This window comes from Bombina bombina, chromosome 10 (assembly GCF_027579735.1).
Source record: "Bombina bombina isolate aBomBom1 chromosome 10, aBomBom1.pri, whole genome shotgun sequence".
Classification (NCBI taxonomy): domain Eukaryota; kingdom Metazoa; phylum Chordata; class Amphibia; order Anura; family Bombinatoridae; genus Bombina; species Bombina bombina.
The window spans coordinates 131982673-131993629 of NC_069508.1; the positions used below are offsets into that span (position 1 = coordinate 131982673).

At 40.0% G+C, this 10957-nt stretch overlaps 1 protein-coding gene across 2 annotated transcripts in view; it reads left to right on the forward strand.

The window, feature by feature from the left end:
* The window catches only part of ZZZ3 (zinc finger ZZ-type containing 3), a 367019-nt gene extending 357028 nt beyond the window's left edge, over window positions 1-9991 (forward strand). For both annotated transcript variants that reach the window (XM_053693335.1, XM_053693334.1), the window contains exons 11-12: window positions 7564-7664; window positions 8546-9991. In XM_053693335.1, the coding sequence (XP_053549310.1) occupies window positions 7564-7664; window positions 8546-8690 (246 nt within the window). In that variant the 3' untranslated portion in view covers window positions 8691-9991. The remainder of the gene's footprint in view (window positions 1-7563; window positions 7665-8545) is intronic.
* Window positions 9992-10957: the final 966 nt, after the last annotated feature.

Genomic DNA, 10957 nt, shown 5'->3' on the forward strand with positions numbered 1-10957 from the left:
AAAATCCATGACTTACAATGCACTCAACTCCTTCCTACTCCTTTGAAGGAATTACAAGACATTATACATGTTCTTGATTTCCCTTAAACCTTTTTTTTTTTTATATTTTGCAACTGGATGTACTTTTTATATGTTGGGCCGTTTTTCATTATTGCAGGGTTTTTTTAGCTTTAACGCAGTTCTTTTTTTCGGCCGCGTGACTTCTGCATTTTCGATGTATCGGAGCTGGCAGTTGTGAGTTTAGAAGTGCTGGCTTTCACTGACTTTGTTGATCGGATGGTTTGCTTAGAGGAGAGGATCTCTGCTGGAGAGTCTCGCTCCTCTTACTAGTGGGATACTGATTCCCATCATGGTAGGAGCCTCAAATAAACGCTTAGATTCTCTTGTCTAAGGTTGGGTCTTAGACTGTTAATACAATTATTAGCCTCTGTGTTAAGTCTTGAACTTATTGTTTATTTTTTGGGATCAAATTAATATAATTTTGCTCATAATTTTTATTCTCATTTTAATTGGTCTATTTTTTTTTTGTGGGGACCAATTACAATAGCTATGGACTCAGAACAGGATCAGTCCATCTCTATGGATAAATGTTATTTCTCTTGTTAAGTGTATCCAGTCTACGGATCATCCATTACTTATGGGATATTCTCCTTCCCAACAGGAAGTTGCAAGAGGATCACCCACAGCAGAGCTGCTATATAGCTCCTCCCCTAACTGTCATATCCAGTCATTCTCTTGCAAGCCTCAACCAAGATGGAGGTCGTAAGAGGAGTGTGGTGTTTTATACTTAGTTTATTCTTCAATCAAAAGTTTATTTTTTAATGGTACCGGAGTGTACTGTTTATCTCAGGCAGTATTTAGAAGAAGAATCTGCCTGCGTTTTCTATGATCTTAGCAGAAGTAACTAAGATCCATGGCTGTTCTCACATATTCTGAGGAGTGAGGTAACTTCAGAGAGGGAATGGTGTGCAGGTTTTCCTGCAATAAGGTATGTGCAGTTAATATTTTTCTAGGGATGGAATTTGCTAGAAAATGCTGCTGATACCGAACTAATGTAAGTAAAGCCTTAAATGCAGTGATAGCGACTGGTATCAGGCTTATTAATAGAGAGACATACTCTGATAAAAATGTAATATAAAACGTTTGCTGGCATGTTGAATCGTTTTGGTGATAAAACTTATTGGGGCCTAGTTTTTTTTCCACATGGCTGGCTTGAATTTTGCCTAGAAACAGTTTCCTTAGGCTTTCCACTGTTGTAATATGAGTGGGAGGGGCCTATTTTAGCGTTTTTTTTTGCACTGCAAAAATTACAGACACAGACATCCAGCTTCTTCCTGCATGATCCAGGACATCTCTGGAGGGCTCAGAAGGCTTCAAAGTCGTTTTTGATGGAGGTAAAAAGCCACAGTAGAGCTGTGGCAGTTGTTGTGACTGTTTGAAAAAACGTTTTTGTCTTTTATTATTCAGTTTTGGGTATTAAGGGGTTAATCATCCATTTGCAAGTGGGTGCAATGCTCTGCTAACTTGTTACATACACTGTAAAAATTTTGTTAGTGTAACTGCCTTTTTTCACTGTTACTTCAAATTTTGACAAAATTTGTATTTCTTAAAGGTGCAGTAACGTTTTTTTTATATTGCTTGTAAACTTGTTTAAAGTGTTTTCCAAGCTTGCTAGTCTCATTGCTAGTCTGTACAAACATGTCTGACACAGAGGAAATTACTTGTTCATTATGTTTTAAAGCCATGGTGGAGCCCCATAGGAGAATGTGTACTAAATGTATTGATTTCACCTTAAACAGTAAAGATCAGTCTTTAACTATAAAAGAAATATCACCAGAAGATTCTGACGAGGGGGAAGTTATGCCGACTAACTCTCCCCACGTGTCAGACCCTTCGCCTCCCGCTCAGGGGATGCACGCTAATATGGCGCCAATTACATCAGGGACGCCCATAGCGATTACCTTGCAGGAAATGGCTGCAATCATGAATAATACCCTGTCAGAGGTATTATCCAGGTTGCCTGAATTAAGAGGCAAGCGCGATTGCTCTGGGGTTAGGATAAATACAGAGCGCGCAGATGCTGTAAGGGCCATGTCTGATACTGCGTCACAATATGCAGATCATGAGGACGGAGAGCTTCAGTCTGTGGGTGACATCTCTGATTCGGGGAAACCTGATTCAGAGATTTCTAATTTTAAATTTAAGCTTGAGAACCTCCGTGTGTTGCTTGGGGAGGTATTGGCTGCACTGAATGACTGTAACACAGTTGCAGTACCAGAGAAATTGTGTAGGCTGGATAAATACTATGCGGTACCGGTGTGTACTGATGTTTTTCCTATACCTAAAAGGCTTACAGAAATTATTAGCAAGGAGTGGGATAGACCGGGTGTGCCTTTTTCCCCAACTCCTATATTTAAAAAAATGTTTCCAATAGACGCCACTACACGGGACTTATGGCAGACGGTCCCTAAGGTGGAGGGAGCAGTTTCTACTTTAGCAAAGCGTACTACTATCCCGGTTGAGGACAGTTGTGCTTTTTCAGATCCAATGGATAAAAAATTGGAGGGTTACCTTAAGAAAATGTTTATTCAACAAGGTTTTATTTTACAGCCCCTTGCATGCATTGCGCCTGTCACGGCCACGGCGGCATTCTGGTTTGAGGCCCTGGAAGAGGCCATCCATACAGCTCCATTTACTGAAATTATTGACAAGCTTAGAACACTTAAGCTAGCTAACTCATTTGTTTCTGATGCCATTGTTCATTTGACTAAACTAACTGCTAAGAATTCTGGATTCGCCATCCAAGCGCGTAGGGCGCTATGGCTTAAATCCTGGTCAGCTGACGTGACTTCAAAGTCTAAATTACTCAACATTCCTTTCAAGGGGCAGACCTTATTCGGGCCTGGTTTGAAGGAAATTATTGCTGACATTACTGGAGGTAAGGGTCACACCCTTCCTCAGGACAGGGCCAAAGCAAAGGCCAAACAGTCTAATTTTCGTGCCTTTCGAAATTTCAAGGCAGGTGCAGCATCAACTTCCTCCGCTTCAAAACAAGAGGGAACTTTGCTCAATCTAAGCAGGCCTGGAAACCTAACCAGTACTGGAAGAAAGGCAAGCAGGCCAGAAAGCCTGCTGCTGCCTCTAAGACAGCTTGAAGGAACGGTCCCCTATCCGGCGACGGATCTAGTAGGGGGCAGACTTTCTCTCTTCGCCCAGGCGTGGGCAAGAGATGTTCAGGATCCCTGGGTGTTGGAGATCATATCTCAGGGATATCTTCTGGACTTCAAAGCTTCCCCTCCACAAGGGAGATTTCATCTTTCAAGGCTATCTGCAAATCAGATAAAGAAAGAGGCATTCCTACGCTGTGTGCAAGACCTCCTAGTTATGGGAGTGATCCATCCAGTTCCGCGGACGGAACAAGGACAGGGTTTTTATTCAAATCTGTTTGTGGTTCCCAAAAAAGAGGGAACCTTCAGACCAATTTTGGATCTAAAGATCTTAAACAAATTCCTCAGTTCCATCTTTCAAAATGGAAACTATTCGGACCATCCTACCCATGATCCAAGAAGGTCAGTACATGACCACAGTGGACTTAAAGGATGCCTACCTTCACATACCGATTCACAAAGATCATCATCGGTTTCTAAGGTTTGCCTTTCTAGACAGGCATTACCAATTTGTAGCTCTTCCCTTCGGGTTGGCTACAGCCCCGAGAATCTTTACAAAGGTTCTGGGCTCACTTCTGGCGGTTCTAAGACCGCGAGGCATATCTAGACGACATCCTGATACAGGCGTCAAGCTTTCAAGTTGCCAAGTCTCATACAGAGATAGTTCTGGCATTTCTGAGGTCGCACGGGTGGAAAGTGAACGAGGAAAAGAGTTCTCTATCCCCACTCACAAGAGTCTCCTTCTTAGGGACTCTTATAGATTCTGTAGAAATGAAAATTTACCTGACGGAGTCCAGGTTATCAAAACTTCTAAATGCTTGCCGTGTTCTTCACTCCATTCCGCACCCTTCGGTAGCTCGGTGTATGGAGGTAATCGGCTTAATGGTAGCGGCAATGGACATAGTGCCATTTGCGCGCCTTCGTCTCAGACCGCTGCAATTATGCATGCTGAGTCAGTGGAATGGGGATTACACAGATTTGTCCCCTCTGCTAAATCTGGATCAAGAGACCAGAGATTCTCTTCTCTGGTGGTTGTCTCGGGTCCACCTGTCCAAGGGTATGACCTTTCGCAGGCCAGATTGGACAATTGTAACAACAGATGCCAGCCTTCTAGGTTGGGGTGCAGTCTGGAATTCCCTGAAGGCACAGGGATCGTGGACTCAGGAGGAGAAACTCCTTCCAATAAATATTCTGGAGTTAAGAGCGATATTCAATGCTCTTCTGGCTTGGCCTCAGCAACACTGAGGTTCATCAGATTTTAGTCGGACAACATCACGACTGTGGCTTACATAAACCATCAAGGGGCAACCAGGAGTTCCCTAGCGATGTTAGAAGTCTCAAAAATAATTCACTGGGCAGAGTACCACTCTTGCCACCTGTCAGCAATCCATATCCCAGGCGTGGAGAACTGGGAGGCGGATTTTCTAAGTCGTCAGACTTTCCATCCGGGGGAGTGGGAACTCCATCCGGAGGTGTTTGCTCAGTTGATTCATTGTTGGGGCAAACCAGAGTTGGATCTCATGGCGTCTCGCCAGAACGCCAAGCTTCCTTGTTACGGATCCAGGTCCAGCAGCGCCTTGGTTCTTCAACCTGGCTTATGTGTTTCCACCGTTTCCTCTGCTCCCTCGACTGATTGCCAAAATCAAACAGGAGAGAGCATCAGTGATTCTGATAGCACCTGTGTGGCCACGCAGGACTTGGTATGCAGACCTAGTGGACATGTCATCCTTTCCACCATGGACTCTGCCTCTAAGACAGGACCTTCTGATACAAGGTCCTTTCAATCATCCAAATCTAATTTCTCTGAGACTGACTGCATGGAGATTGAACGCTTGATTCTATCAAAGCGTGGCTTCTCCGAGTCAGTCATTGATACTTTAATACAGGCACGAAAGCCTGTTACCAGGAAAATCTACCACAAGATATGGAGTAAATATCTTTATTGGTGTGAATCCAAGAATTACTCATGGAGTAAGGTTAGGATTCCTAGAATATTGTCTTTTCTCCAAGAGGGCTTGGACAAAGGATTATCAGCTAGTTCCTTAAAGGGACAGATTTCTGCTCTGTCTATTCTTTTGCACAAGCGTCTGGCAGAGGTTCCAGACGTCCAGGCATTTTGCCAGGCTTTGGTTAGAATTAAGCCTGTGTTTAAACCTGTTGCTCCCCCGTGGAGTTAAAACTTGGTTCTTAAGGTTCTTCAAGGAGTTCCGTTTGAACCCCTTCATTCCATTGATATTAAACTTTTATCTTGAAAAGTTCTGTTTTTGATGGCTATTTCCTCGGCTCGGAGAGTCTCTGAGCTATCTGCCTTACAATGTGATTCTCCTTATCTGATTTTCCATGCAGATAAGGTAGTTCTGCTTACCAATCCTGGGTTTTTACCTAAGGTGGTTTCTAACAAGAATATCAATCAAGAGATTGTTGTTCCATCGTTGTGCCCTAATCCTTCTTCAAAGAAGGAACGTCTTTTACATAATCTGGACGTAGTCCGTGCCTTGAAGTTTTACTTACAAGCTACTAAGGATTTTCGTCAAACATCTTCCCTGTTTGTCGTTTACTCTGGACAGAGGAGAGGTCAAAAAGCTTCGGCAACCTCTCTTTCCTTTTGGCTTCGGAGCGTAATACGCCTAGCCTATGAGACTGCTGGACAGCAGCTCTCTGAAAGGATTACAGCTCATTCTACTAGAGCTGTGGCTTCCACCTGGGCCTTCAAAAATTAGGCCTCTGAACAGATTTGCAAGGCTGCGACTTGGTCTTCGCTTCACACTTTTTCAAAATTTTACAAATTTGATACTTTTGCTTCTTCGGAGGCTGTGTTTGGGAGACAGGTTCTTCAGGCAGTGGTTCCTTCCGCTTAATCCCGCCTTGTCCCTCCCATCATCCGTGTACTTTAGCTTTGGTATTGGTATCCTACAAGTAATGGATGATCCGTGGACTGGATACACTTAACAAGAGAAAACATAATTTATGCTTACCTGATAAATTTATTTCTCTTGTAGTGTATCCAGTCCACGGCCCGCCCTGTCCTTTTAAGGCAGGTCTAAATTTTAATTAAACTCCAGTCACCACTGCACCCTATGGTTTCTCCTTTCTCTGTTTGTTTTCGGTCGAATGACTGGATATGACAGTTAGGGGAGGAGCTATATAGCAGCTCTGCTGTGGGTGATCCTCTTGCAACTTCCTGTTGGGAAGGAGAATATCCCATAAGTAATGGATGATCCGTGGACTGGATACACTACAAGAGAAATAAATTTATCAGGTAAGCATAAATTATGTTTTCTAGTTTAAAATTTTGCCCTTTCTGTAAAAAGTTCAGGTTTCGGTACTTGTAGTCTTCAGTAGAAGAATGCCCTCTCTTCTGATGGCTTTACTTTAATTGGCTTTGAATGGGGTTTGTCTTTTTACAAAAAACATCCCTTTTCTTCTTACAAATAAGTTAGTTACATTTACAGTTTTTGGTAGGGCTTTGACATAGCATAGACGGTTGCTGGCATTTGTAATTCTATACTTTTCTAGTGTTAAACGGTCTCTTGCCACTTCAGGTCTCATAAGTTGGGAAACAGATATTGTGTATCACCAAACAATCCATTCAAGAGAAAAACTCCTTTTTTTTTTTGCCCCTCAATATTTTGTAGAAGTAGAAAGTCCAGAAAAATATCTTGTTTCTTTTGCAAGATGTACCGAGTCCACGGATTCATCCTTGTGGGATATTATCCTTCCTAGAGCTGTCTATATAGCTCCCCCCTTAACTCCACCCCCCCCCCCCCCCAGTCATTCTCTTTGCCGGCTCTAAGCAGGAGTGTTTTCCAAGCTTGCTTGTCTCATTACTAGCCTGTTCAACATGTCTGACATTGAGGAAACTCATTGCTCAATTTAAAATATCTTGTTTTTAATTAAAAAATACTAGTTTAATTGTCTTGTCAAAATCTAAGATCCTCAAGCTATAGATGTGATCTCTGAGTGTTTCAGGTTTCTCCCAGGTTTTGCAGCTTTATTTTAATACTTTTTAAGAACCACACACAATTATTTATGACTTTTAACATGTATTTTTAGTTGAGAGGTTGACTTTATGAACTGGTTTTTATTTATTAAATTAGTTAAAGCCTTTTACTTATATCCATAGTAGCTGCAAAGCCAAGGATGTTGCGTGGTAGAGGCAATTTTGTTTAAAGGGACAAAAATACTTCAGATTGTTATAAATGTTAAACAAGCATCTAAACATTTTAGCTCGAGTAGAAGTAAAGGCTTCTGGAAGTTGATGGCACAAGACTATACAATATGGTATCACATTCTACATAAGGAAATTGATTTATCATGACGTGTTAAGCTTTTTTTTTTTTTTTTAAGCTATGGTTTGAGATCAAACAAATCTCATCTCTTGTGGTGTGTATTTCAGTGTGACAACTGTGAAACAGAGCCCATTCAGGGCATTCGGTGGCACTGTCAAGATTGTCCCCAGCGGATGTCTGTGGATTTCTGTGACTCTTGCTCAGATTGGTGAGTTTAAATGACTACAAATCTAGTCCTCTATAGAACAAAATAATTTGCAGGGATGTTCTAATTTGTTACAGCATTTTGTCTCTTGGAAACGGTTATGCTCGTCTGAGCCCATGTTGCACAGGTCCCTTTTGGTGATTGAAAGGCTATGTGCATATGCTACCTTGCTTGCCGGCCGTGTCCTGCTGAGGGTACTTTAAACCCTGTAAAGAGGTTACCTGCAAGCATCTGTGCACTAATAAAATGCTGTAAATAAATTACAGCATTTTATTATTGCACCAACATGCCTCTTCAAAAATATTTTTTTGTTGGCATAACCCACTTTATTATTTTGCTGATCTTCTATATATTAAACTCTCCCCTTTTATAAAAACAGATCCGGAATGCTAGTGATATTTTAGATGGATTAAGTAATCAGTTATAAGGAAGATGCGCTATAACTTTTTAATATAGCTATTCCCCACACTCCGCCACCCACTTCAAAAGTCAATATTTCTGTGAGCTAATGGTTTGAATTATTGGATAACAATTCAAACAGTCAGTTGTAATGAAGATGCGCTATAACTTTTTAATATAAACTACATCTAAAATATCGCTAACATTCTAGATATGATTTTATGAAGGGGAGAGTTTACCATCACTTTAAATGCACTCTCTCTAATAGTTATTTATTCAATTCGAGAGCCAACTCTTGTATGTTCCATCATACGTTATGGTAAGTCACTATGTGATGCCCTCTTCCGCTCTCATTTTATTTTAATGGGCTGTATGAGCAATGTGATGTGCTCCTGTGAGAACAACCTAGGTATATCAATTAACATCACTGGAGTGCAATTCTAGCTGCTGTACGGTCATATTGCATTTTTCTTTTCTTTTCACAGTTTATATGAAACAGAAACACACAAAGAGAATCATCATTTGGAGCCCATTTATAGAGCAGAGACATTCCTAGACAGAGACTACTGCATGCCCCACAGCACCAGTTACAATTACCTTGATCCAAACTATTTCCCAGCAAACAGATGACGTGACTGGGCAAACAAAATGTGCTTGGTATTTTCTCCAGAAACAAAGGGTGGCAGAGTTGTCAATATCAGTTTTCAATGTGGGATAATACTCAACGTCCCTTGAAATATTGCTCACAGCATGATACCTTCATCATCTGCAACACTGCACCGCAGCCCGACATTCCAAATGTACAGGAAGAGGACTTTGCTGGAAATGTTCCTTTCACCGTATTAAGTTATTTCAGATGGTCAGTGTCAAGAATGATCATAACGAAATCATAGAGCATGAATACACTGTTCCAAAGGCTTCTGGAAAAATTGGTTTATAATGTGAACTATTTATATTAAAACCAGTTTACTAGCTTGCAGTTTGGTTGTGAAATATTTTTTTTGCACAGAAAACTGACATTTTGAGAAGGTTTTAACCAGTCAGTGTTTGCTTAAAGGAAATAGTCTCTCAACAACACAAATGACCCTTACTATGGACCATTGCAGGTCTCCGCTTCAGTATGAGCTGCTTTTAATCACATTTGACTAAAACTATTTATGTACAATGAAGCACTACAGTGGAGGTTCTGCTGCTTCTGTAGCCCGCTCATGGTGTGTGAATGTCAAAATAGTCACTCGGATCTATTTTTTAAATGTAATGTTCCAATGATCATGTGACGTGTACAAAAATTGGTGGAAAACAAGTGCCAGTTGTAGTTACTGTGTAAAGTCTAACACTCAATCTTCCTTTATAAATCCTTTCTAATATACAATACACAGCCTTCTGCCTCTCTCCGTTTGGGGTTTCTCACAGCAACTCATCAAAGAAAACTGCCTAATATAAAAGCGTATATGTAAGGTTAATTCCATATTTTGTAGTCTGCACAAAATCCATGAAAGATTGTATTTTTATTAATATTTAAGATGGTTACATAGAATTTAAGTGGGTGAGCTAAGTGGTTCATCTGCTTTCTTTTATACTGCTGGATTTTTGTTCTGCATAATTTTACTTTTTTCACAGTCACAATTTACAGTACATCGTTGTTCCTAACCTCTGCATAAAAAAAAACTTTAAACATCCCTTTGTACGTTATTTTCCCCATGTATGTGTATACAGTATGTTAATACGTTGTCAGGAGAACGGTGAGAAATAAAACTGTTTGGGTACCATTCGTTTAAACATCAAAACTCTATAGCCCTTTTGGTGTTAATGTAAAGCTTTGATTAGTAGTGGGTACGGATTTAAAGCATTTCACCAAGGTTTGAGACATTTGTTTTCGATATCCATTCTGGTTATCACCTGTTACCCAATAAATAAGCATTCATAACAAATTGTAGAACTCATATTTTATTTATTTATATATGTATATACGCCTTCATAACATATTTGGCATTTTTTATATTATAAATACAAATGAACTGTCATACAATTCTTGTTGATTTAGACATGCAGATTAAATTTTTGAAGTGAAGCAAAAAGCAGCAATATATGTATTGCGGTATAAGCAGGACTGTTGCTCACTGATGGTACATGACATGTAAAATGAGGGATTTTCCAGGTAAAATGTTTATTTATTTATTTATATATATATATATATCTATCTTAATAGTCATAGTAAATTTGCAACTTTTATTCGAAAAAAACATACAGCAAGACAAAGAATACTTTGCTAACCATAGATATAACAATTATTTAGTAAATTGTGGTTTTGATTTTGTGAGATTTCATTATATATGTCGGTGTTTTTTAAATGTCACGATTCGTTTTGGCACTTGTATTAAATTTCTAAACGCAGTATGTCAAACAGCCATTGGTATTGTCCCCTGTTTAATTTGCAGACAATGATTCTTAAATCTGCTGTCCCTTCAGAAGCGAAATTAAAAAAGAAAAAAGTATAAAAAAAAAACAAAAAAAACCTTTTTGCTTATAGTTTGTAAGTGGTATAACATATAATTTACATCTATTTCTCCAACATAGGTGTGTCCGGTCCACGGCGTCATCCTTACTTGTGGGATATTCTCTTCCCCAACAGGAAATGGCAAAGAGCCCAGCAAAGCTGGTCACATGATCCCTCCTAGGCTCCGCCTACCCCAGTCATTCTCTTTGCCGTTGTACAGGCAACATCTCCACGGAGATGGCTGAGTTTTTTAGTGTTTAACTGTAGTTTTTATTATTCAATCAAGAGTTTGTTATTTTAAAATAGTGCTGGTATGTACTATTTACTCAGAAACAGAAAAGAGATGAAGATTTCTGTTTGTATGAGGAAAATGATTTTAGCAACCGTTACTAAAATCCAT